Genomic DNA, 26,007 nt, shown 5'->3' on the forward strand with positions numbered 1-26,007 from the left:
CTTGTTGACCACCAGTGAAGATGGTGTCTGATGAACCCAAGCCGAGCTTGGCTTTCAGCTGCCCCCGGGGTGGGGTGGTGGTGGTGGGGGGCTTCCCACAGCAGGGCTGCCCCATGCCTGCTGCAGCAGGGCCCGCGGTGCCATCAGGCTCCCTGAGCAGCGCCCGAGGGGGCCCACGCCAGCCCTTCGGGGGTCGGCACCAAGCCACGCGGGGACGAGGCCTCCGGTCTCCCGGCAGGGCGCAGCGGGGCACGGAGGAGGCGCGCTGGCTGCGGGCCCGGGCAGCAAATCGGGGCCCGGTCCTCCCCCGGAGGAGCCCCGGAGCCACCGGGAAGCCGAAACCGGAGCGGGCGGGCGGGAAGCCCGGAGGAGCCTCGGCTCCGCAAGGCCCGGCCCCGGTCCCCACCCTCCACCGCCCCCGCCCCCGAATTGCGGCGGGACCGGTCGGGGCCGTCCCGCCCGGCGTCGGAGGAGCCCAATGAAGGACCGGGAGCGGGAGCGGGACCGGGGGAGCGGGGCGGGGCGCGGGGTCGCGCCGCCCTTCGTTGTCTCGGGCGCGGCGGGGGCAGCGCCGAACCCTCGGCGGCGGCAACGCGGGAGGGACCCCGAGCTCCGCGGGACCCCGAGCTCCGCGGTGCGACCCCGGGAGCCGTCGGCGGGGCGGGCGGGATGGCCCAGGAGAGCCTGCTGGGCATGGACGAGGGGGCGCTGAGGAAGCTGGTGAGTCCCCGCGGCCGTCCGAGCGCCTCGGCGAGGGGCTGCGGGAGGGCCGGGGGGGGTCCGGTGCGTGTCCCTGGGTGCTGCGGCCGCGTGTGCCCGAGCCCTGGGGCTCCGGTAAGGGAGGAGAGAGGGATGGGGGGGGTTGCTGGAGGCGCAGGCAGGTCGGGCTGGCCGTAGAGGCCGGGGTCCTGCCGCCAGGTGGGACGGCATCGGTGAGCCGGAGTCCTCGGGGCTCTGCAGCCTAGGAAGCGAGCGGGACTGCTTGCGAGGAGCTGCTGTACCTCAGAGGGAAGCTTTAGCCCCAGACAGCGAGGTCGGGAAGTATTGGGCCCTACCTGGCAGATGGGGGGGTCTGGGCACGAGTGAGCTCTGGTGCCAGCCCGCTTCTTGCCTAAGTGTTGGCCTTTGGAGATTCCAGTCCTCTTGTTTTGGCCACAGTTGGCCCTCTGCTCACAGCCGTGCTCAGGCTGTAACATCTGCCTGTTGTCTCTGTCACCTTGGCTGGCGGCTCCAGACCAAGATCTTTCCTGCTACCTCCTCGATTACCTGCTCAGTGCCAGGTGGGGAAGCTGCTGTCTGTCTTACCTGGCTTAGGTCTCTGGTTAGGTCTCTGCCCCGGGCTGGCTCAGCCCCAAGAGCTGAACCCTTCCCAGCCTCGGCCACTTGCCTCCTGCTGGCAGTGCTGTGCCTGAGTCGCTGGGCATCCCGGCAGCTGCTGGAGCAACTTCCCGAGAGTCCCTGCGGAATTGCTTCCCGGCTCAGTTCAAGTCCCCCAGGAGAACCAGCTGGAGCCGAGCCCTGGACTGGGTGTGCTTGTGGGCAATTAACGCTTGTGTGGCCCAAAGGCAGGAGCAGGGTTCTGACTTGCTCAGACAGGGCTGTGTCGGGAAGCCGTGTGCTTCTGGCAGGAGTGTGCTGCCGGCCAGCCACATCCACTTTGGAGCCCAAGCCAGACACCCCAGCAGGATGCTGCACTGCTTGGGACAGGCCAGTACCTTCCTGCTGACTCAGCCTCCCCAGAGCTAATTCCCGGCTCCAGCTCTGCGGGCTCAGGGCTGGGGGGCTTACTTTGTGCCTTGGCTGAGCACAGGGTAGCTGGGAGCAAGCGCTGGAGCAGCGCTGGGGAATGGTGAGCGGCAGGAAGCTGAGTCAGCTTGGAAAGAACGTCTGCAGGGAACAGGAAAAGGTCGGGGTGCTGGGACAGTGCTAGGGAACTGGGAACTGCACCTCTGGGGGCAGGGGTCAGCACGGGGGCTGTACTGCAGAGAGCTTCCTGACCTGCCTTCCTCAGCCTGCTCTGGGTGATAACTTGCAGACCTGTCCCTTATGCTCACCAAGTGGGGAGAGGGAAGGAAAGAGGGATTTTGTGACTCCTACTGCTCGCTCCCTGTGCACTGGAGGAGCTGCTGTGACTAGCAGCATCCTTGAGGACAAAGCTGTTGCTCACGGGCTGAGTTGTGCTTCGGTTAGAGAGCCCACTGCTGTCCTTGAGATGAAGCAGGGGTCAGAGGGTGACCCTAGAGATGTGGGAATGGGTGATCTGGATTTTTTCCCATCCTGCCAGTGCCCTGGCTCTTCCGCTTCCCACCTGAGACTTGCTGAGCTCTTCGGATTGATGCAAAGCCCCAGGAACGGTGGCAGGGAGTTGAGTGTCCAGATGTAGCTGGGTCTCTGGCCTGCCTAGTGAGGCATATTTCACCCAAGCAGCAAGCACTGCTTCTCCCTAGGGCTTTCTTCTTTTGAACCAGATGGGGCTTTGCAGCCCGTGGTGGGGACTGGTGCCTTCCCTCTGCAGTAGACTGTGCATGCTGCTCCCTGGCCAGGCAGGTGTCCAAGGCAGAAGCTGCCCCCACCTCACCCTGTGATTCTGCTGCACGCAGGCTGACCACGGGGCTCCTGGAGCTGTGGGCAGATCCATGAGGAGAGTGCTTTTCTCCATCCTGCTGCAGGCTGTGAGGCTACCCCTCCATCCCTGTGGCTTATCCCCTCCTCCCTGTGGCTCTGGGGGACTCCGGAGGACAGCAGTTGCACCTATGCCCTCAGATTGCCTCCTGCCCTGGCTTCACCCAGCTTCGAAGTGGCCGTTCAGTAGGCTCAGGTCTCCCTGTGCCTCTGTGGATCGGGCTGGGGAAAGCCTGTTCCAAGCTCATGTGAGGCGGGGAAGGACTTTTTTTTTTTTTTTTGGTTAGGTTTTGGCTCCACTCAGCTGGAAGAGGATTAGCCCATATAAGGGAAAACTGCCTGCCTCTCCCACTGCTTCCTACTCACTCCTTCACTCTCCCTACCCCTCAGCTTCTGTCTTGCTCTCCTCCTCCTTTCTCCCAGCAAATGAGCTCTCGGCAGCAGCCTGGTGTCCCTGGGGGGTGCTGCTGTGTGGGGGGGCCAGGAGTGACCAGGGCAGCCTCTGCCACCCGCTTGGCTCCCATGGGCTCCTTGGAGGAGCCTGGAGCAGATGCTGGCTGGCAAGGCAGCTGTGGGGGCCAGGGCAGGCCAGCGGTAGGGCTGGTCTTTGGATGTGTGGCTGGAAGTGGTGGGGATATTGGAGTTCTTGGAGCTGTGCTGAGCACCAGGCCGTGTTCTGCTGGCCCCGGACTAGGGGACACCCCCCTCTCACAGCCTCTCCAGATCTCAGGCTGGTTAACTATACAGGCAGGATGCAAATCCCTTATCGGGCAGAAGCAGGGGTAGGGCGGGCTTGAGCTAGGAAAGTCACAGGCACGAGGTGCCCTTCTTTTTACATCTGATGGCCTTTAGGAAAGGCTGCTGCTGCGACAGCCCCAAGGAGCTGTTGCATCCCTGCCATGTCCCTGCCACCCGGCTGTCCGCCCTGCTTCCTCTGTCTGGGAGGCAGTCGTGCTCTCCACATCTCCTTCCAGAAGTGACAATGGGGCTGTAGGGGACACTTCACAGGCGAGTGGCTCCTTCGAGGACTCCCGGCTGCTCTGAGGATGTGTCTGGCTCCTGTCCCCAGAGCTGAGCTTCCCCGTGGCTGGGCTCCAGCCTGCTCCGTGCCCCTCTGTGCGCTCAGCCTCTTCCCGGAGGTGGGTGGATGCAGGGCTAATTGCGGGGCTAATTGCAGCCCTCTGCTGGCGGGCCGGCCCTGCTGCGGCCGGGGCCGAGGCCAGGCTCTGAATGCTGCCTCGCTTGGGCATCATCAGGAAAGCAGCCCATGGGTGGCTTGCCAGCACCCTTCTCACAAAGCCACTTTGTGTGTGTGTGTGACGAGGAGGGCGTTTGCTTGCAACCGTTAATTTGCTGCTGGCTGGGCAGGGCCCGTGGGGCCCTGGCATGTCCTGAGCTCTGGGCTTGCTGCTGCAGGCTGGGCCGGGCCCCTAGGCCCCTTCCCACCCCTGGCTCCAGCTGTGGTTTCCGGCACTTTTCCCCTCGCTGCTGGCCACGAAGCCTCCAGAGCCATTTGTTTGCCTTGTCCTGGCTCCGTGCTGACGTGGGATTGGGGTGAGGCTCCTTCTCCTGCTCTGCTGCCATCTCTCCTGCAGAGGAAAGGCTTGCTGAACCCACCAGGACCCAGGTGCAGGTCAGACCCCATCCAGAGCCTCCTGGGCAGGGCAGACCCTGCCTGGTTGTTCTCCTTCCCTCCCTTCTGCCCAGCAGCGAGTTCCCTCTTGATTCCATATTTCTAAGCGGCAGCTGGGTTGCTGGAGGCAGGACACCTCCAGAAGCGCTGCTGCCCGATTTTTCTCTGCCTTTCACCCCTACTTTGCTGTGGGTTTGCCCCCGAGAGAAGTCGAGGCTGCTCTGAGGGGAGCAAAGCTGGGTAACAGTGAAAGAACCGGAGGGAGGCTGTCGGGCATGCTGAGGGTCAGCAGGGTGTCCTCTGTGCTGGGATAGGAACCACATCGGGCGCTCCCGGCTCCTGTAGCCATGCTGCTGCCTCCACACCACAGCTGTGAGCTTCTGAGCCTCCTGTGCTGGGTGCCGGGGCCGAGCAGCGTGCAGCCAGCAGTTTGTTTAGCAAATGGCCCGGGCCTCCACCTCTCAGCATGGGGCGGAAGAGAGTTTTTCTGTCCTTACGGCCTTTGCACAGCTGCAGGGAGCCTCGCTTGCCACTGTCCCTCCCCATTCTCCTCCAACCCCCTGCCTCAGGTCCGTGAACATACCTCAGCCTGGTCTCTCCTGCTGTGGCATCAGGCTATCTTGTCTGCTGGGGCAGAGGCTTCTCCCGCCCCAGTGCAGGCAGCAGGGAACCCGTCTGTGACCTGGGGCCTGCCATGGCAAGGGCTGCGGGGCTGTAGGATGGGCTGGGGCTGGCCCTGCTGCCTGGCCTGACGCTGTTACGGCTCTGCGTGGTGCACAGCTCGCTTGCACTGGCTGCTTTGTTCCAAGAGCCTACTTCTCTGCTGCACATGGAGCCAGCAGAAAAAGAGCTGTCTCCTTTGCAAGCTCTCCTCCATTCAGGCTTGGGGTAGAGCTGCTGCTGGGGAACGTGCACAGTGCCAGCTGGCCAAAGGGTCTGCAGCTTTTCTGGGTGCTTTCTTCTGTGCGGAAAAGTGCCAAGGAGTTGCTTGGAGGAGTCCCCACTAAATCTTTCCTGTCTCTAGGGTGACCTGCCCATTAACCATGTGGGGAAAGGCCCTGCTGCTGGTGTCTTTGTCCTCGCAGCCCCATCTCGCAGCAGCTTCCCAAGGGTGCCGGCAGCAGCCCGGGCAGGCGAGCACAGTTGCAGAGTACTGACGGGAAGTGGGAGGCCCTGCGGATGGAGGGGCCGATTTCCTCTCTGGGTGTCCTGCCCTGACGTTCCCTGTGTCCTGGGAGCACAGCAGCTCTGGCTCTCCTCATCTATTTCCCTGCTTTGGTGCCTGCAGAGGTGCAACCTCCAGATGCAAGCTCCTACCCTGTGGAGTGTGGGGAGGGGGGCACGGTGTGGGGCTGCAAGCCCCTGGCTTTGCCCAGGAGGTGGATGCTGTGCAGGATGTGAGCGCTGGCTGCAGTGTGCTGATATCAGCCTGGTGGCCCAGCAGGGGGTGCCAGGAGGGAAGTGGGAGGGAGCGCTCCCTGCTTTGAGCTGCTGCCGCTGAGGTGACGAGGCAGTGGGGATCCTCATCTCTTAACACCATGAGTCCCGTGCTGCCTGGTTTGGAGGGTGGCCCTGCGGGTTAGTGGTCCTGAGGTGCAGCCATCTGGGGGCTTCCCAGCGTTGGGCAAGATGCTGCTCCCAGCTTGGCATCCGAGCTGTCAAGGTACCACGTTTCCAGCTGCCGCTGGGGCAGTGCAAGGCAGCTCTGTTCCAGGGTCCCCGTGCCTGCTATCCTCAGCCGGGATGGAAATATTCCCTCTAGCCCTGCCCCAGCCCAGTGCAGGGAGGAGAAGCTGGAGAGTGGTGTCTGTGCTGGGAGATGCAGTGTGTGCAGCAGACCTGCGGTGGCTTGAGGCTCTCCCTTGGCTTGCTCCAAGCTTGCTGTGCTGCTCGCAAACCTGGCTTGAGCATGGATGGGCTCAGCTTAGGGACAAAAGCTGGTCTTCTTGCTCAGCTGTGACCCAAAGCCTTGGTGGTCTGGTGGTGTACTGTGTGTCTGTAAGGAAGGGACTGATGCTCTTGTTCTGTGATGTGGATGCTGTTAGTCCCAGCATGCTGGGGCTTGATGCTGACAGCAGCTGCTGTGGGTCACAGGGTTTATTTTTAACAAGCTCCATGGGAAATCACCTCCTCGGTTCCCTCGCTTGGGAGCCAGCACCCCGCACTGGTCCTGATGTCCCACAGCAGGAAGGCAGTGAGGCTGTGTCTGCCGTGGCTGACCTTTCCCCACAGGTCTGGCACCCTGTACACGGACATGGACTTTGCTTTGGGGTACATCCTGTTCTTGGATTGGGCTCCAAGAGCCACCTGCCATCCCTCAGTGCTGCCGGATGGGAGTGACGAGCCCGCCTGGTGCTGGCTGTGCTGGGGTGACCCTTTCCTGGGGGGATGCTAGGATCCACCGTGCCAGCATCCCCCGGTGAGATGGGTGGTTATGCGAGAGGGGTCTGGGCAGTCCCTGCGCTGCTGCAGGGGGCAGGAGGGCTCGCCCCTGTGCTGCTGGCGTGGGAGGGCAGAGGACTGACCCCTGGCTGCCACACAGGCCACTGATGGGTGTTCATGCCATGTGCACCACCTCCTTGCTCTGCGTGGCCCCAGCCATGGTGCCCAGCTCCCTTCCTGCTGTCAGCCTCGTGTGTCCTGTCCCATGCCAGGGCCAAGCTATCTCTGTCCCTTGGCAGTGTGTGTGTGGGGGGCTCTGTGTAGGGCAAACAGTGCCAGGCAGTGTGCGCCACGCGCGTGGGCAGAGCAGGACAGACAGCCCCATTGTGCAGCGTGTGGGCAGCCCGGAGAGAGCACGGCACCGAGCCCTGCCCTGTTCTCCCAGCTGGAGGCAACGCTGGACCTTGCTGAGCGGCGCCGCATCCGCTCGGCCATCAGGGAGCTGCAGCGACAGGAGCTGGAGAGGGACGAGGAGGCACTGGCATCCAAGCGCTTCCGCCCCGAGCGTGGCAGCCACCGGCAGGACAACAAGGAGAATTGGCTGCGGTGAGTACAGCCCAGGGCAGGGCACAGCTCCCGCTCTCCCCCGCCTCAGCCTGGGAGGACCACGTTTGTCTGAGCCCCACTCCCCCCTTGGGTGCTCTAACAACGCCTGCCCTGCTGTCGCTTGGCCGTACGCTGATGGGTGCGGGGCTGGGAGCAGCCTGGCACCGGGGAGCTGTGTGAACGGGGACCCCGTTGCCTGTGTTTGCCTGCGCTGGTGGTGGGGTGTTGTTGGCTGTGTGGTACTTTGCTCCCGAGTACCCACCGTGGCTGCCGGCTGGCTGCTCTGATGCCCCGGCCCTGGTGCAGGTCCCAGCAGCTGGAGGAAGAGCAGCAGAAGGCTCTGGCTTCCCTGTCCCGAGAACTTGAATCGATCACCGATGTGGAAGAGCTGACAAAGCTGGTGAGTAGCTGCTGCTGGGGCCCCGGGCTGGCCCTGCCTGGCCCATACCTCAAGGTTGGGGTGGTGTGGGGGAGCCGTGTGTCGTCAAGGCTTCCCTGCTCCCTGCCCTGGAGGACCTGTGGTGGGAAGGTCCTCCCTGTGCCTCACTCCTGGGTCTTCACCTCTGCAGCTGCGAGCAGCCAGTGAATACGAGGAGCGCAAGCTCATCCGGGCTGCCATCCGCAAGCTGCGGGCTGAGGAAATTGAAGGTGAGGTGTTCTCCCTGTGTCTCCGCCAGGGCAGGCTGCTGCACCTACCCGAGAGGTGCTGGGATGTGGCCAGCTCCTTCCTAAACACCTTCTTTGCTTTCATCCAGCTGCAACCCTGGCTGGTAATGTGCAGAGCAACCGGAGGCATGGCACCGAGTCCCCAGCTGTGCCTGCAGAAGGCAGCCAGAAGGATGATGCTGAAGCGCCAGCTCTGTCTGGGAACGGGAAGAGCAGCCAGAGAGGAGACTCTGAGCTTCCAGCTGCAGTGAGGAGTGTGGACAACAGCTGTCGGGGCAGCACTGAGTCCCTGGCTGTAGCCAGGAGTGCGGAGAACAGCCAGAGGGGTGATGCTGAGCAGCCGGTGCTGGCTGGGACAGAGGAGAGCGGCCATGGTAGCGATGCAGACCAGCTGCCTGCTGAGGAGCCTGAACGTTCTGTGGTGAGTGTGCAGGGTGCTGCTAGTGGGGGAACTGCTGGACATCTCCTCGCCCTTTTGTTGGGCTCCAGTGCTAGCCTTCTGGGGGCAAAAACCCCTACGCATATGGAAAGAGGCTGGTGGGAGGGAAAGGTGCCCAGCATCACCTTTCAGGACTTCCCCGTCAGGATCTGCTGGCACCATAGCCCCCAGAGCACTGCCACACGCAGCCCTGTGCAGGGGTATTTCCTGAGCAGCCAGTGGAGCTGTCCCACCTCATCTGGCCAATTTCTCCAAAATCTGAGGCATTTCCTTTAAACAGAGTCCGCAGTGGGGTACAGGTTTGAGCACTGGTTTCTCATTTTGGAGTGTGGTCCCCTTTCTGCCTCTCCCCATCCTGGAGTTACACCAGGATCTGAGCCCACGTCACTCCAGATTCGTTCTGTTCTACTTCACTGTGATCCTTCATCTCCTCCTGACTCTCTGCTGCTGCTCCAAGCCCTTGCAGCCTCCGGGAACCAAGACGGCCCCATTGTTCCCAGCTGTGTCTGTCCAGCCAGGACTTGTGCCCTGGCTGATGAGGCAAATTCTGCCAGGATGCACTGACTCTGCTCAAGAATGTCAGGGAAGCAGGCCTGTCACCGACATGCCCTTGCTGTTGTGCTTAGACATCAGTGTGTGATCCTGACCATCCCCATCTGAGTGGAGGTGCTGAAGACACTTGCAGAGACAGGCTGGCATATCACTGTGAGCTGGGTACTCCCCTGTGCTGTCGGGCTCTCTGGATACCTGGAGATGAGGAAGCAGGACAGGGGCACAGGGCAGGAACTGTCCTCTCCTCCCACCTCCTGCAATCAATGCTGGACAAGGCTGGTCTGCTTCTCTGTTGTGAACAGGTAGCAGGAGGCACAGAGGAACCCAAGAGGAGCTCCTTTCTCTGTGTCCTGCTGCCTATCTCAGGAGTGCTGGGAGCCCCGGGGATGGTAGGAGGGAGGGGTCTGATCACATTCTAGTGGGCACAGCATCCCTCCAGCCTGGCCAGTGCTGCCTGACTGCCCTGCCCTCCGACCACAGGCAGTACTGCAGCAGGTTGCCAGCGGCCAAGGGTAGCCTGGGGAAGGCAGTGGATGCAGCAAGGTGTAGGGACACTTGTCCCGGACAAGCCTTCTGCAGTAACCCTAGTGCAGGGTGCACAAGGATGTCCTGTCCCCTGCCCTGCCTCATCTGGGTGGCACAGGGAGAGGCCACAGTTTGCAGCATGTTCCTGCCCAGGTGGCAGGGAGGGGACAGAGCTGCTGGAGATGGCACTTCTGATCTGCCTCCCACTCCTGACCCCCCCACACACCCGGGGTGGGGGCAGCCGCAGGCATGGCTGGGCTCTTACCCCGACTCTCCCCAGGCCCATGAGCAAGATGCATCAGTGGAGCAGGAGCATGCCCAAACTGAGACACGGGAGCTGAACAGCCAGCAGCTGAGAGGGCCACAGAAACCCAGTGCCCAGGGTGAGTCCGTGTAAATGGCATTTACCATAGGCCCAGCCCTACCCGGGCTCCTTCCTGGGGTATGGAGGAGAGTCTGGGAGCGTGGGGGAAACTGGGGTGTTGGGGGGAGTAGGATGGAGGGGTATGGGGGGGGAGGTGGGGGAAATCCCCTTAAAAACCTAGGCCGGGTTGGAAAAGCTAGTTGCCTGCTTGGGTCTTTGGGAGTGGCGATGCTGCACAGGCAGCTTGAGGCTTCCCCTGAATGGAGCCCATTCTCTCTCTTGTAGGCACAGCCTCGGGAACCCTGGTGATCCTAGACCTGCACCCAGCACTGGAACCTGCTCCAGCACCGGAGCCTACCCCAGCCCTAAAGCCTGAAGATGATGCCACGGAGCCGGAGCAGGTCCAGCCATGCACTAAGCCTGTGTCTGAGTGTGAACTGCAGTACCAGGCCTCCTGGAAAGACAAGAGCCCCAGCAGCCCCTCTGCCATGCAGGAACCCCACACCGAACAGCTAGAAACCCCATGCAGCACGGGGCAAAGCCGCCAGGCAGAGCAGCATCCCCAGCATCAGCCCTGTGCTGTCAGCCAAGGCAACCAGGTACAGGAATGCTGGCATGAGCAGGGGGTAGAAGTCACTGAGACCGTATGTCCCCAGGTCCCCTTAGCAGGGGCTGGAGGTGCCACATGTGGAGGCAGCTCAAGGACCTGTCACAACACTGGTCCCAGTGCTTGCTCCTGTGGGCTGTGACTTGCCAGGGGTTTTGGGAGCAGGGGCAAGGGGGTGGGCTGCGTGTTGGGTAGTTCCTCAGCTCACTGCACTGCCCCTTTCCCCTCCTGCAGTTTGTCGTCTGTGTGCGAAGCCAGGCATCAGGGAAGGCTGTGAAGCTGGAGGAGAAGCGAGCGGGTAAGGGCAGCCCTCAACAGGGCAACACAGAGCAGCTCGGGCCGGAGGTTCTCCCAGCCCTGGCAGCACTACCGGGTGCGAGCACCCTGCACAGCGCCAGGCCTCGCTGCCCCAGCCCTGCCCTGGCCAGACGGTGCAGCCCCGTGCTGGGAGGACGCTTGGGAGGATGCACTGCCTTGCTTGGGGGCTGAGCCCTCCCCAAAGCCAGCATGGAGCGAGTCCACAGGTCATGAGCCCTGGGAACGCGACTGGGGGTAGGAATGCAGCAGCTGGAACCGGCCAGGTCAGAGGACATCACGGCTAGTGACTGCCACCTGGCTGTGGGCCTGACCCTCTTCCAGCTGCTGTGGGGCCAGCCCATGCCTCGGTCCTGGCAGTGGGGTGCCAGGCACAGTGTTTACAAGTCCCCCAGCTACTGGCCGGGCTGCTGCAGGGCCATGAAAGGGAATCTGCGCGTGCAGTAAACCCCGGCCTTTTGCATTCTTTGTCCCAATAAGGCTGGGAGCTGAGCACCCGTCTGGCCCCAGCCCCCCCTCTGGGACTGTGCTTGCTGGCCTGTCCGGGAGCTGAGCACCGGTCCAGGACCTCCTTGCCTGGCTGAGTCCTCTTGGCAGCCTTGAGAGATTGCGTTGGGCAACAGATGCCCTGTCCTGCTGCTGGGAAAATCCTTCCCTTCCTCTGTGCCAGGAGGAAATAAAGACTGAAAATGAGCTTGTGGCCCCAGGCACCCTGAAAGTCAGGTTCCTGCTTGGAGGTAGCCTGGCAAGTAGGGCCCAGGCTTAGCTGCTGAGTAAAGGCTGAGCCCCACTGCTTGCGTGTCAGTGACCCAGGCCAGAGCAGGTGCCTGCTCAGTGCTGCTGCCCCCTCCACACCCAGCCCTGCACCCAGTACAGCTGTCCCTGACAGGGCTCTGGAGCAGGCAGCAGTGTGGGTGATTCTCAGCCTTTGCATGAAGGCTAGCAGCTCAGCTCACCTGTCCTGCAGTGGGGCCAGGCCAAGCTCCCAGCACAGGGCTTTGCGCCTGCACCTCAGGGCTTGCTGGAGGGGAGCTGAGCCACTGTGCTCCCTCCTCCCCACGAAGCTGATGCCGGGCTGGCCCGGCTCTGACAGGGTCCCACAGGGGCAGGGATGATCCCAGCTTCCCAGCACAGACCCCAGGTTCTTGGCGCCCACCTGGGTGTGGACGCCTCGGTCTTTCCCTTACCTTCCTGTGCTGTAAGTTTGCGCTGCAGGGTGGCCTGCAGGTGCCAGTGGGTTTTGGTGCTGCACTTTGGGGAACGTGGGGCCACAGGGGTGCTGTGCCCATCGGGGGCGGTTGAGAACGCTGCCCTGCGCTGCGCTCACCCTCTGCTCCCTTTGTCTTGTTCTTTGCATAACTGGAAACGGCCCGTCTCTTCTTGGCAGCGCCCTCCCAGGATACAGCGAAGACCCCGGCTCGCCTGAACACTCACCGCTGGGAGCAAACACCGTCCTCCCCGTGCCCGGCTGGCCGCGTGGGTAAGGTTCCCGTGGTGGCTCTTTTCTCGCTGTGCTTCCCGGGGAGAAGGTCTCCCAGCAGCAGAGCCCAGGCAAGCGAGGAGCTTCGTCGCGCCAGGATGCCGCATGACTGAGCGGGGCCAGCCTGCACGTTTCCTTCGGGGGGGCAGCACGCGAGGTGGTGGCGCGGGTGTCTCGGGGTCAGCGTGCGGCGGGGACACCCTAGGGGGCTGCGTGCACAGCGGGGCACTCGACGGGGGTGCTCGGCTAGCCCCCAGGGCTGACCCGCCTGCGCTGTCCCTTACAGAGCCGAGCCCCGACGTGCAGCGCTCCTCCTCGGTGCGGGACCGTGCCCAGCGCTTCGCCCCTGCGGCCCCGGCGGCGGCGGGCGGCCCCGAGGGGGCGGGCGGCTCGGGGGGGCGGGCCGGGCCCGGCCAATGGCAGCGGGGACCGCGCTCGGCCCCGTCGGGGCCCGCTCAAAACTCGCGGGGCGGAGGCGGAGGCGCAGAGCAGAGCCCGGCCCGGCCGCCCGCAGGCCCCCGCCCCGTCGGCTCCTCCGGTGCCCACGACGGCATGAAGACCTACTTCACCATCGAGATCAAGGATGGGCGCGTGCAGCCCCTCACGCAGTCCCTCACGCCCCGCGTCGTGGCCGCCCCCGGCAGCCAGCGGGCAGGTGGGCACCGGGCGGGATGTGGGGGCAGCGGGGAATCGACGGGCAGCTGGGCACCAACTGGGGAGGTGGGAGCCGGGGGGACAGCAAGGGAGCGGCCGCAGGGGCTGCAGGATGTGCCGGGAGGGTTGATGCCCGGAGGGGCGACGTGCGCAGGTGAGAAGGTGCCAGGGGCCGCTGGGCACCAGGGAGCGGGTGGAAACCAGTAAGCAGGAGGGCGGCGATGGGAGTGTGGGCAGCGGCTGGCAGGTGAGCAGTGGTGGGATTTGGGTGCTGGTGGCCAGAAGGCTGAGCGTGGGCTCTGCCAAAAGAGCAGGCTGTGGGCAGGAATGTGCCTGGCAGCCCTCACCTGCTGGCAGGGAACGCTCAGCCTGCTCAGCACAGCTCTGCTCATAGGCCATCCGTCCCCAAGGTCCTTCCCTACCCCCTGCCCTGTCCCCACAGTCTTGTTTCCCCTAGTCCCTACGGGCTGCCCTGACCCATCTGGCCCCAAAACACTGTCCTGTCCTCTGTCCTATATTCATGCCACATCCCCATAGACCTGCGTTCTCCCTCTGGCCTGAGCATCCGTGCAACATCCCATTCCCACCGCTGTGCGATGCCCATTCCAGCCCTGCCTGCCTGCACGAGGACATTGCTGGCTCAGGAGGCTTCCGCGTGTTCTCCCGGGGCTGTCCCTCACACTAGGGAGTCTTGGCCACAGACAGAGAGCTGTGGAAATTGTCCTTCTTAGGGGGAGGGCATGCTGGGATGGTAAGGGGGGCCTGGCTCCCCCCTCATGCAAGAGCTCCCACATTTATCAGCTGTTCCCAGAGCCCTTTCTGTGCACCAGAGCTCAGTGCCCTGCTGCTGAGGCAGGATGCACGCAGCAGGCAGACAGTCTGGCCGGAGCCGGAGCCTCTCCCCAGCCATGAGTGCAGGGCTGAGCCTGCCAGGCTGGAGCAAGCCCCGAGTACCCGTGGCTTCCTTTGCAGAGCTTACCCTGGGGCTTAGGAGCACCCCCATCCGCATCACCACCATCCCCAGCAGCAGCAGCATCTGCAGCATCAGCAGCAATGTCATCAAGGTGAGTGTACCCAGGCGGTGTCTAAAGGGGCTGTGTGCCACAGGGCTGTGTGCAGTTTGGGCATGGTGTGCAGGGTCCTGGGCTTGGGGTGGGGAGCAGCCATGGTGCTCTGTGTGTCGGGGCAGGCAGTTGTCTGTGGCAGGATGATCTGGAAGCTCCAGCTGATTTTTCCATGGGTGGGGGAGCTTCTGGGGTCTGTGTGTAGACCTGTGTCCCTGGACTGGTGAGCCGTGTGCGCTCCAGTCTGTGCCACAGTATATACAGATGCTTGGGGTGGGGGTAGGTGGAAGGCTTTTGTGCGTCTCTTCCTCTGATCTCAGATACCTCTTAGGGTAGTGGTAGCTCAGCCTTCCACCCCTGTTTTTTCCGTCGTGGGAACAGAGCTTGGCCATGCAGCATCAGAGCCTGTTCTAGCAAACACCGCTCGGGGCTCTGCCCCTAGATCTGCCCTGGGGCAGTGGGCTGGGTTCTCACCTATTCCTCTCTCTGTGCTCTCAAGCTGTGCCTACCTGGCACAGAGGGATTCTTGGGTACAACTGGAACCGCCACCTCTGCCCCCTGCTCAGCTCTGGGGGGAGGTCTGGATGCAGCCCTGGGTGTTGGGGCAGCAGGGCTTGTGCAGGGCGATGTGTTGGAGGTGCCCAAGAGGCAGTCCAGCGTGTACAGCTCTTCAAGTGCTTTTATCTGCTCTTGGCCATCTAGGGCAATGCAAAGCATGCGTGCACAGAGTGGCATTGGCAGAAGCTGGGATGTCAAGAGCAGTGCTGCCTAGCTCGTGGCCCTCCGAGGCTGAATGCCAGGCCTGCCTGCCTGCTTCTGCGAGTATGGCAGTGCTGGTGGCCAGAGCGTTGCTTGCTCGTTGTAGGCTCAGCTCAGCCACTGCCTCTGCCAGCGTGAAGCAGGCAGTACCTGCAGCCTGGTGGGGCTGCCTGCACCAGGATGCAGCTCCTGCTGCCCAGGGGCAGCTTACTGCCTGCGGAGGATGACTTCCCTGCACTAACGCGCTCGCGCAGGCTTCGCCCCGACGGCCCGTCAGCTCTCATTAAGGTATTAGCAGTGCTGCCGTGCCGGGAGGGGGCTCAGGACACATCAGCTGCCCAGTGGCAGACACAGCTTCCAGGTGTGCTGCGAGCGGGCAGGGAGGTGGAGGAGGAAGAGGCTGTGCTGCCTTCAGCCCTGCCAGGTAGGGGTCAGTCTGAGGGGACCTGCGGCGTGCGTGGAGCTGGGGGACGGTGGCTACTGTAGCGTGCGCCTCTTGCTGGCATGCTGGGGGTGCTGTGCGCGCTTGGTGCGTGGGGACCTGGCGTGCCATCCGACTGTGTGCTGTGAGGGGAGATGGGTCCCCCCATGGGTTCCCATGGTCACAGCTGGTGGCACAGGACCCTGCACCCTCACTGGCCTGCGGCTGAAGAGGTTTGTGTTTCGTGGGTAACATGGGACGCTGTCCTCAGCAGTGGCAGAAGGGACAAGGGAAGGCAAAGGGTGGTCCCAGTCCTTGGAGCTACCAGGGCTGTGTAGGAGGGGCTGTCTGCATGCAGCAGAGCAGCACGGCTGGGGTGGATCATACAGCGCTGTTGCCTTTGCCTGCCTCTCCTCGCAGCCCAGGGCTCGTCCCACAGAGCCCCAGTGCCACTTGGCCATGACGGCACCTACTGACAGGAAGGGTGCCATGGGCTGGCAGAGGCAGGACCCTGTTTCCTGCAGCAGCTGCCAGGCACCCACCCTGCCCCACAGTGTCATTTCCACCCCCCCCCCCCCCGCCCCCCTTACTGGGCCACCTGGTCCCCCAGGGCCTGGAAATCCTTCCAAGTGTCAGCACCTCCCTAAGCACCCCTGCACGGGACCCCCAGCCGCTGCGACAAGAATAGCTGAGCCGGCGTGGAGCCGGGCTGGTCTCCAGCTGGGGGTGGTGCCCCTGAAGCTCGTATAAAGAGCAGGAGACAGCTGAGAGGGGCTCGCTGCAGCACCCGCAGCCCTGGAGCCCACCGGCACCATGCCGGGGGCCAGCCTGGAGGGCCTGGCGCAGGCTGGGGCGGCCGAGCTGGAGGAGCTGCGGTGGGAGCTGCAGGCTTTCGGGCGGGCAGTGGAGGGGCAGCTGGAGCAGGCTCTGCGGCAAGTGCAGCCCCTGGCCCGCGCCCTGCATGACCTGGAGGAAGAGCACCTGGTGCTACGGGCAGAGCTGGCGCGCCTGGGCCGCCGGCTGGACGTGCTGGCCTTGTGGCTGGGGTCGCAGGAGCCCGCGGAGAAGGACCTCAGCACCCTCTTTCTGGAAGCACAGGACCCTTGCGCTCACTTTGAGGCCACCGAGGAGCCCGGCAGCCCCGTGGCCCATCCACCCACTTTCTCCAGCACACGCCAGCAGTCGTCTGTGCACCTCTCCCGGAGCAACAGCTTTGTGAGTGTGAGCAGGGCTGGTGGTCCGGGCGGCTTGGCCCCAGGCAGCTCCCAGCCGGGGGGGGAGGCGTTGGGGAGGAGGGTGGAACTGTCCTGACCTGGATCTCTGCGGACTGTGGGGCCGAGGGCGCTGCTGGCTCCGCTGAGCTGAAGCTGGAGCCCCCATGCCCAGCGGGTGTGGAGCTGGGGCCAAGCAGAAGCCCTCGGGTGAGGGATGGCAGAAGGAGGGCCTGTGAGAGTGGGTGTCTGCAACAGGCAGGCAGCGTCACCGGGATTAGCTGTGATTATGGCCCGCTGCTGTGGGAGGCTAGCACCGGGCAGGGCCCTGAGCCGGAGCCAATGGTGCCTGCCTGCTTTGCATTGCTGGCGTGCCAGCCACAGGGCGTGCTGGCTGCGGGGCAGCTGTCCCAGCCCCCGTGCGGGCTCATGTTGCGGGTTTGGGTTCGAGTTGCAGGCGTCCTCTCACCCTGCAGTGGCCCTGGGCTCTGTGCTGCTCCTGCCACACGGGGCTTTGCTGTAGGGCGCGGGCATTGCTGGCCCCAGCCTGGGTTGAGCGGGGAGCTGGGTGCCAGCAAGCGTATGCCTGCCTGCCCCACGCCTGGCAGGGGCATGGGACAGGGCCAGGTGTGCAGTGGGGCTGCCTTGGTCCCCCCGCTGACACCTCCTGCCCCCTGCCTCCAGGCCCTATTCTGGGCCTGGACAGCTGCCTGCGGCGCATTGCTTGGGGGTCGTGCTGAAAGGGACTTGGCATCCTGGCTGTGCTCCTGTGGGGGCTGTGCTGGCCTAGTTCCTGAGCAGGGATGACAGGGAGGCTCTTGATCTGCTCCGCAAGCTCTTCTTTACACTAAGTCTCTTAATTCCCTGGAAATCCCTTTGCTGCTAATGGTGTGCACTGGCCTTGCCAGCACCTTGCCGGCTGTGAGGCACCAGGCGTGGTGCGGCCCAGCCTGGTCCCTCTGGGTTCCCCCTTGCCTTGCTGGAGGCCCCCGTGGCTATGGTGGGTCGTGGGCACCCACAGGCTGCAGTGGGAAATGTCTGGGGACATTTCAGCAGCCAGAATAGAAGCGGATAAAAGAAGGCCTGGAGTCTCCTGGGGCACGGTGGGATGTGGTGTGCTGAGCTGGGGGTCATGACGCTCCCCTGCCTGCCTTGGTCACTGCTGTCGTTCACAGAATCCCACCAACTGTGAGTTCTTACACCACGCAGCACGTCTCCTCCACGGTCCCAGCTGCCTGTGGTACTGTGCAAGCAAACAGGCTCTTGGGGAACTTGGGCCCTGAGCAGCACAGCGGGCAGCAGAGCTGGTGAGGCTCAGGCGTGTGGTACTGTCCTTGCAGATGGAACCAGAGCTGGTGGAGCAGCCCCAGGCACCAAGGGTGGAGCCAGAGCTGCCCAACGGCATGGAGAAGGTCCAAGTGAAGGAGGTGGAAAAAAGGACCAAGCTAAACGTTGAGGAGCTGAACAGGATTGAGGATGAGGATGTTCTGGATAAAATGGTACTTCCTTCACCGTGGTGCTCCTGAGGGTGGTGCGGGCTCCTGAGAACAGGATTTGGCCTGGGTGCAAGGGGTCTCAGAACTGGGCTGGAGGGAAGAGCAGAAGGGAAATGCTAACCTCCCCCTTCCTCCTGCAGCTGGATCAGACGACAGACTTTGAGGAGCGACGACTGATCCGTAATGCCATGCGGGAGCTGCGTCAGCGCAAGCGAGGTAGCTGGCAGCTGCTGGGCTTGGTGGATGGTGGCCCGTGGTAGACATGAGGCAGCAGGGAGGGCTGGGGTGTGTGGGGCTGCTGTTAGCCACAGAGGTGTTGCAGGTGGAGCCAGGAGGAGGGTGCCTGAGCAGGGGCATCTGGGTAGTAAAGATGAGGGCATTTTGTCTTCTGCTACACCCCTGGCTTTGCCAGGCTGGTTCTGGACTGGCTGCAGCTGGCAAGACCCTGGGATGGCTGGGACCATGTCCGTCACCCCACGGACCTTGCGTCTTGCTGCTGATGCCGTCTCACGTGTGCATTTGCAGACCAGCGGGAGAAGGAGCGGGACCAGAGGCTGCAGGAGATGAAGAACCAGGCTACAGCAGGCAGGGCCGGCCACACCACCGAGACCACTACCACGCAGAGCTCCCAGTCGGCCGATGGCTCAGCCCGCAGCACTGTCACCAAAACAGAACGCCTCATCCAGTCTAGTAAGGGCAGGTCTGGCAGAGCGGGAGCCTTGCTTGCTTGGCTCTGCAGGCGTGTTGGCCATTTGGGAAGCCATGCCGAGAGCTTTCCTGGTGCTCTGCTGCCAGGGCTCACCACTGTTTCTCTCTCCGCCACTCTCTCCACTTGCCCTGGATCTGGCATTTCCATCATCAGCCCAGCCTGTGGCAGGCACTGGGCCTTGCAGAGCCCTGGGCAGGGACCAGCACAGAGACCCAGTTCTGTTGCTTTCCCTGTGCAGGGAGGTGACACTGGGGATGCATGGGGTCAGCTGCGTCCTGGAGAGAGCAGAACCTTGGTTTAGGGCCAGGTTTTGCTGCCTTCCCTCTGTTAGCCTCCTGCTTCAGGAGGATGTGGGTGTCTCCTGGCTCTCCCTGAGCCTGCCTGGGGCCTGAGCTTTCAGGGTTCAGTTTTAGTGCCTTCCTACCTGATCTGCACTCCCAATCAGTGTTGGCATAGGCCTTGTCTGCTCTCTGCACCTCAGGACCCTCCTGTCACCTACACCTCTTGCTGTCAGCATCCCTGGATGTGCTGGCCAACTGAAGCTGAGAGTTGCTGTCTGTGGCTGAGGGCTGCTCCAGCCGTCCTGCCCACTCCTTCACCTGGCCTCTCTACCCTGCCTGGTCTCTGCTGCCTGGAGGGCACATGCCATCTGTCTTGCCCTTCTTGTCTGTCCTGGACATAGCTGTGCCCCTTCCTCCCACTGGCTGTCCGGGACTTCTCCCTTTCATGCTCTGTGGACACAAGGGTGCTTTGTGGTAATCGGTTTCTGTGGGTGCTGCTGTCACCCCGACCCAGCTGATCCCACTTTGCCTTCCCCCTCGCAGATGATGGCACCAAGACTTCCCGTACAACAACCATGGAGTCGAGTTATGTGAAGAGAACAGACAGTAAGAGCTTTTGCTGCCCCTTTGTGCTGCCCTTTTTCCACAGCATCCTCTGGGCATAACCACAGGGGCATTGCTACCGCAGAGCATGCAGTGGAGAGCCCCTCAGCCTGCCCAGTTCTGTTTCTTTGTGGCTCCTGTCTGAGGCCACTTTCTCTGTCTTTGCAGATGGCAGCAGCACATTTGTTCAAACCAAATCATCCTACAGCTCCTCTTCCAAGAAGACAGGCAGGTGAGTGGTGGTGCCTCTGCAGGGCCCTCACCAGCTCAGTAACAGGACAGATAAAGCAGTCTGTCTGGTTGCATGCTCTTTGTCCAGCTTGTGTTGTCCCCATATGGGGACATCCCCAAAGCCAGCAGTCACCTCCTGTCCCTTGATGCACATTCACTTTCTCCAGTGGTCCTCGCAGCAGCAACCGGAGGGTTCCCTTTGTGGGCAGGAGCCTGGGTGGTGAGCCCTTCCACAAGGAAAACTCCCAGCACAGGGTTCTGCCACCTCCACGTTCCTGGGGCAGAACCAGTGGGGTGGTCTTTGAGCTGCCAGTGATGGCAAGGGTCTGAGGACACTGTGTGCACTTCCCAGGGCTGCATGCATCACCTTCTGCACTGATGCTTTGTCTGTTGCTTCCAGCATCTTTGACCGGGAAGATGAGAGTGCCTCAAGGCAGAGCAGTCTGGCGGCCCTGGAGCGGCGCCAGGCTGAGAAGAAGAAGGAGCTGATGAAAGCTCAGAGCCTGCCCAAGACATCCGCCTCACAGGCTCGTAAGGCCATGATTGAGAAGCTGCAGAAGGAGGGTGGAAGGTGAGGACAGGCCAGGCACGGGACAACTGGAGTGGTAAACATCACGTGTGTGTTACCCTCTGTGTTTTCTCCCACAGCTCTCCAAACCCTGCGGCAGCACGCACAGCTGTGCAGCGCTCCTCCAGCTTTGGTGTTCCCAATGCCAGCAGCATCAAGCAGATGTTGCTGGATTGGTGCAGAGCCAAGACCCGGGGCTATGAGGTCAGTGCTGTCTTCTCCTCATCCAGGGCCAGGCTGGGCCGGTCTCTGTTCCCCTTGGTAACTCTCCTTCCCCGCAGCATGTGGACATCCAGAACTTCTCATCCAGCTGGAGCGATGGCATGGCCTTCTGTGCTTTGGTCCATAACTTCTTTCCAGAGGCTTTTGACTACAGCCAACTCACACCCCAGAATCGCCGTCACAACTTCGAGGTGGCCTTCTCCTCTGCAGAGTACGTAACTCATGGTGCTGTGTCCCATGCTCAGGACAGCTCTCCTTGCTGACTGGGCAAGGAGGATGCAGACAGGGCAAGAGCAATGGCTCTGGAGGAGCTGGCTGTGCCCCAGGCTCGGCACCCATCAGCATTGCTCTCCTGTGCCATGCAATGAGGTTGGGACACTGGGAACAGCAGTGCCTGGGTGTACAGAGAGCCACGAGAGGCTGGTGCAGCCCAGTCTGGCGTGGAGCTGGTGGGCATGCGGTCTGGGCTTCCTGGATGTGGGGCAGAGGACCCAAAGCCAGGGCGGGCTCTGCGAGGCATGGCAGCAGCTCTGAGCTTGCCCTGCTGTGCATAGTACATCCTGTTCCAGGGTGCTGGGTGAGGGACTACAGCACCTGGGGAACTGGGACTGGGGAGTTGGGTTTGTACGTGCAGGTGCCTCCTTCACAGTTGTAGGGGCTCAAACACCATCGCAGCTTCTCAAGTCTCTTCCCTCCCCTTTTGCTTCTGGTTTTCCTGGGTGCTGAGAGATGGGAGTGCATCCAGCTGGAGGGCTGGAAGCCAGGCCCTCTCTCCTTCCTTCTGTCTCTCCTCCCATCCACTCCTCTTCCCCTCCAGCACCCTGCTGGCGGCTGCCTCAGGGCAGGATCAGGCAGGTTTCAGAGGGGGTCCTGTCCCCGCCTGGCCTGGCGGGTGGCAGCCGGCTGGTGCTCAGTGCGGCAGCATGAGCTGGGAGCTCCCGGGAGCTCCCGTGGTGCTGTGGTGCTGTTTGGTGGAGCAAGCAGGAACAGGGGGCCGTCTATCTGGGTCTTGGCGCTCCTATTAATAGACTTTTTGCCTTAATTGGGGACCGGTACGTGGACTGAGAGAGCCATCGATCTCTCCGGCCTGGAAGCCAGGTGGCCTCTCATCCTTCCTCCTCCTCCAGCTCTTGTGAGCATCTTCTCCTGAGCTTCCTGCACCAGGGCTGTACCGTACAGTTCCAAGCGGAGCTGGGCAGGAGGGCTGGGCTTGCCTGGCCCTCCCGGCCAGTCTATATACGAGCTATATAGAACACTGCTCCGCTCTGGAACCTGCTCCCCGAGCACCAGGCGCGCCAGAACACCTCACTCCCTCCTTCCTCTGTCTTGTTCTGTCGTTCCCTCTGGACCTCACGCCTGTCCACACTGCTCACCTGCCCCTGCCCTCCCGTCCCCCGCTTGTGAGACCTGGCCCCCAAATCTCACTGAATGGCCTTGGAGTGTGGCGGTGCCTTGACCTGTCCCGCCCTGCATCGTGCACCCCCAGAGCATGCGAGAGCAGAGCAACATCTGCCCGGGGAACGGGAACTGCATTGATATGTCTCTTGTTTTCTCTCTTTCTCCCCTCCCCGACTGGGCTGCGGTCACTGGCTTGCCCCTCTCTCTCCCTGCCCCCAGGAAGCACGCAGACTGTCCGCAGTTGCTGGACGTGGAGGACATGGTCCGGATGCGCGAGCCGGATTGGAAGTGTGTGTACACATACATTCAGGAATTCTATCGCTGCCTGGTCCAGAAGGGGCTGGTAAAAACCAAAAAGTCGTAGCCCATTTTCACCCCCGGGAGCGATGGTGAGAATCTTCCTGTCAAATTACCACCCCCGCACCCACCTGCCCACGTCCTGCAGCTCGGCCATGTGCTCGGCAGGAGGGCCCGGGGAGCTGCGGCTTGGGGGAGAGGATGGGGGATGCTGGTGGGCAAGGGTTGAGTTTTGGTGCTGTTGGCCTGTGGGGCAGAGCTGCGGCCCTCTTGCCAGGAGCAGGGTGGAGGGCAAATAGCCCTCCTCTCTGCTGTCAGAATAGCTCCGGGAGGGGGGAGCGGGCTGAGATGGTGGTCGTGGAGGGGAATGTGTCAGCTGGGGTGGGGGACGATGGTTCTCCAGCCACAGGGGTGATCTCAGTGGGAGCAGTGCTGCTGGAGCTCTTACCTGGCCTCCTGCTCACCAACCCCGGCCCAGGTGGTGAGCTGTAGGCTAACAGGGAACACCACTTCGGTCACTCTGAAGTACTCTGCAGCACAGGCCCGAGCAGTTCTGCCAAGGTGATGGATGAGCACCCATTGCCCCCTAGCCTTCCCCCCCCAGCCCCACTGCTTGCATTTGCTGCTGCCTCCTCCCCCAAAATCAGGGCTGCCTGCCCTGGGGAGGTGGAGGCTGGAGGCTGCCAGCGCCGTGTTGTGGGGTCAGGCGTGGCAGAGGATGTTCTCTACCCTCCCCCCGCCAAGGTGCTGCCTGCTCATATATGGGAAAGAGAGGGGAGCCTGGAAAGTGTGACTCAAGGCTCCAGTCCTGCCTCTTCTTGCACTGTTTGTGCCTGTTCTCAGGGGCATCCCAGCTGGCGCTTGGAGCCTCCTCTCCCCCGGCTCCACGCTGCACGAGCACACCGAGGCCCAAACAATGCCTTTATAAGGACAGAGACTGTCTCCCTGTGCTGCCTTAGCTTTTCCATCACCCTTGGGACTGGGCCCACGGTTGGGCTGGCGGTAACAGGGGCCTCCTGTGACCAGGCGGGTGCTTTTCCAAGGCCCTGAGCGTGGCCCCCTGGGCTGCAGAATCACGTGGTGGGGTTGGTGCTAGCCAGGCCCTGGGCTCAGGGCCCACTGCTTCCATGGCCTTTAGAGTCCCAGCTCTGCAGTGCTAACCAAAGGAGCAAGGCAGAGAAGCAGGTCCCCGACACAGCTGCTGGGCTGGCCTGAAACCCCCCCAGCATGGCTGCAGCACTTGTGAGGAGCCCGGGAGCTGGGGAGCTCTCCTTGAGCCCACTGCTCCTTTCACCCATACCTCCCTGCCCAAGGGCTGGCACCAGCAGTGGTTCTGCTCTGGGCTGTGCCTGTGCCAGACCGGACTCCCTCACTCCAGGTACTGTGCTGGGGGTACTGATGCATGCAGCAAATCCAGGTGGGACTCTGCAGCTTGGCACAGGGGGGAGAGGACTGGGGGAAGGGTGGTGCTGCAGAGGGTGTCAGCCAGGGGTGTCCGATCCTCTCAGTAGGGTTGGAGCAGCCCCACTGAGCCCCCTTCTTGGCTCAGCCTGCATCCCCAGTCAGACATGAAGCCAGGCCTGTGTAGGCACTGCGGGACCCTGGAAGCATCCTATCATCTCCAGCCCTGATTGCTGCATGGTGGTTCCAAGTGAGGCTGTGTTCCATGCTCCAGTGCCCGGCCCTAGGCTGATCTTCAGCCTGCTTATCCCCAGCTCTGGCCTCAGTATGGGGCTGTTATTTTGGGTCCCATCGCGGCCTGTACCCTGTCAGCCACTATCAGCGGCTGCTGCACCAGCCCTGTGCACCACTCCCTGGGGGTGCTGGTGCCTGTGCTGCTGCCCACCTGGGCCAGGTGGGAGGGGTGCTGTGACCTGGGCAGGCAGCAGTAGCTCTGATCTGCTCCTGGGCAGCCCCCTGCCACCCCTAAGCTCTCAACAGCCAGGGCGTGGGGTGGGGTGGGAGCTGGCGCTGCTCTTCCCTCCGTACCTGGCTGCAGCAGTGACTGACCCAGCTGTGCCAGCAGCCCCTGAGGCTGAGGATCTGCCTGGGGCCTGGCAGGATGGGAGCTCCAGCTCAGGGCTTGGGGTGGCACTCAGCCCTGGGAGGGCTGTGGGAGGGCAGGGGCAGGCTGGAGTGCTGCTCACGGCAGAGGGGCAGCGTGGGCGCTGCAGCTGGGACTAGCAGCATCGCCCAGAGGCCAGCTTTAATCCCAGCGATGACCTTGAGGCTGGCAGCAGCTGGGGAAGGGCCCAGCACAGCCCTTGATGTAGCAGATGCTGCCATGGCCGTAGTAGCCAGGGGCAAGGGCCGAGCTGCACAGCTCCAGCGGTGCTGTGGCCTGCAGGCAGGCCTGACCCAGCCTCCCTGGGCTGTGATCCAGCACCTGGGTGAGAACGGGGCTGGTGGAGCTGGTGGGAGCTGGGGAACAGGGGCAGGAGCAAAAGGCAGCGTGGGACAGGGACACTCCAGTGGCTCCACTGCAGCCAGGCAGCCTTTGCCTGGATCCACTGTGAAGGCAGGGGGACACAGTGCAGGCACATGTGGGTCTCTGCCAAAAAGGCACCAGCATTAGCTGAGGGAGGAGGGTAGGCACACCCAAAGGGGCTGTGAGGTGACCAAGAGCTGAGAGCAGGGCAGAGGCTGGGGCAGGGCGCACTCGGGTGGGAGGGGAGCATGGAGACAGTAGGGTGAGCAGTGCCTGCAGGCTGCCTGGCCTTGGAGGCGGCAGGAGCGGTAGGCTGGGGGCACTGAGGGCAGGGTGAGTCCAAGGGCAGGGTGACCCAGCGCTGGCGGGCCCCGTCCCAGTCTCCTGCAGGAAGGGGCAGCCCGCCCAGCCGTGCTGAGGCCTGCGTCTCCACAGGATGCTGGCAGACTGCGTGCCCCTGGTGGAGGTGGAAGACATGATGATCATGGGGAAGAAGCCAGACCCCAAGTGCGTCTTCACCTATGTGCAGTCCCTCTACAACCACCTGCGTCGCCACGAGTTGCGCATGCGGCAGAAAGAGTGCTAGAGCCTGCCCTGGCCTGCAGCTGCCCGACACCTCACTGCCCCCTCCCCGCAGGGACGCCGGTGTGCGGAGGAGCTGCTGCTCCGCGGAGAGGCTGGCGGGAGGGCCTGGAGAGGCTGTGGGGCTGGCGCTGGGGAAGGGGGGACTCTGTCACTTGGGTCACCCCCTGCTTTGGCCTTGCTGGAGCTCCTCGGTCAGCCCCCTGCCCTGGCTGGCTGCCAGCCGGCTGAATGCATGGGCAGGGCAGGACAGTGCCAGGTGGATGCTGCCCAGGATGCCACCCTCCCTGCAGCCAGCTTGGCTCTCCTCCCCCCCCGCCATGCTCTAGCATATTAAGTTATTCATTTTCAGTGAATTGTTTGTATGTGGGCAGTGCCCCTGTTTCCCAGGGAGGCTGGGGCATGGTCATGCCCTCGGGCCCTGAGCCAGCATGGGTCCGCATAAGTGCAGCTCAGCCCGCGGACCCCCAGGAACCAGGGCCCTGGTGGGCACTGCTGGTTTTGGTACATCCATGAGGCAGAGCACCTTGGTCTCCAGGCAGCCCGAGAGCGGTTTTCCTGGCCCCCCTGCAAGGAAGCCAGCCTCTCTGCCCACCACAGTCCCTGCTTGGTGCCACCTCTCTGGGATGGCCCCGTGCTGACACCCTGCTTCCCACTGCACTCACGTGCCCAGGGCACTTCCACGGCAGGGACCTGCAGCACCCACGTGCTGGGGAGCTGGAGGGGAGCAGGGAGGGCGCGAGGGGCCAGGGCCAGGGTCTAGGCAGCCCCCGTGCTCCTCCCCAGCTCTGGGCATGTTGTGCTCAGTGCCACTCACCCCTTCATCACCGTCTACACCTGCGTTGACACGTGTACCAACACCAGCCAGACAATAAAGATTTATTCTATAGGG

General features: G+C 62.9%; 1 protein-coding gene and 1 long non-coding RNA gene across 5 annotated transcripts; both read left to right on the plus strand.

Moving 5' to 3' along the window:
• The first annotated feature begins 614 nt into the window (after positions 1 to 614).
• Positions 615 to 26,007, plus strand: SMTN (smoothelin). Of its 4 annotated transcripts, XM_035340755.1 has the most exons (22): positions 615 to 720; positions 7,083 to 7,243; positions 7,550 to 7,643; positions 7,813 to 7,891; positions 7,999 to 8,330; positions 9,706 to 9,808; positions 10,075 to 10,388; positions 10,631 to 10,694; positions 12,099 to 12,191; positions 12,478 to 12,846; positions 13,818 to 13,909; positions 16,188 to 16,304; positions 17,641 to 17,799; positions 17,937 to 18,012; positions 18,322 to 18,486; positions 19,330 to 19,392; positions 19,558 to 19,621; positions 20,021 to 20,191; positions 20,269 to 20,392; positions 20,470 to 20,621; positions 22,028 to 22,197; positions 24,969 to 25,106. In XM_035340755.1, the coding sequence occupies exons 1-21, from the start codon at positions 670 to 672 to the stop codon at positions 22,170 to 22,172; spliced, it is 2,988 nt and encodes a 995-aa protein (XP_035196646.1). In that variant the 5' UTR covers positions 615 to 669; the 3' UTR covers positions 22,173 to 22,197; positions 24,969 to 25,106. The 4 variants fall into 4 exon arrangements, with proteins under 4 accessions (XP_035196646.1, XP_035196644.1, XP_035196648.1 ...); XM_035340753.1 differs by lacking the exon at positions 22,028 to 22,197 and having other exon boundaries at positions 24,969 to 26,007; XM_035340757.1 differs by lacking the exons at positions 18,322 to 18,486; positions 22,028 to 22,197 and having other exon boundaries at positions 24,969 to 26,007.
• On the plus strand, positions 22,204 to 23,615 carry LOC118174956. Its single transcript, XR_004754819.1, has 2 exons — positions 22,204 to 22,593; positions 22,642 to 23,615. It is a non-coding gene; the product is annotated as an uncharacterized LOC118174956 (long non-coding RNA).

This window comes from Oxyura jamaicensis, chromosome 15, assembly GCF_011077185.1.
Source record: "Oxyura jamaicensis isolate SHBP4307 breed ruddy duck chromosome 15, BPBGC_Ojam_1.0, whole genome shotgun sequence".
NCBI lineage: Eukaryota > Metazoa > Chordata > Aves > Anseriformes > Anatidae > Oxyura > Oxyura jamaicensis.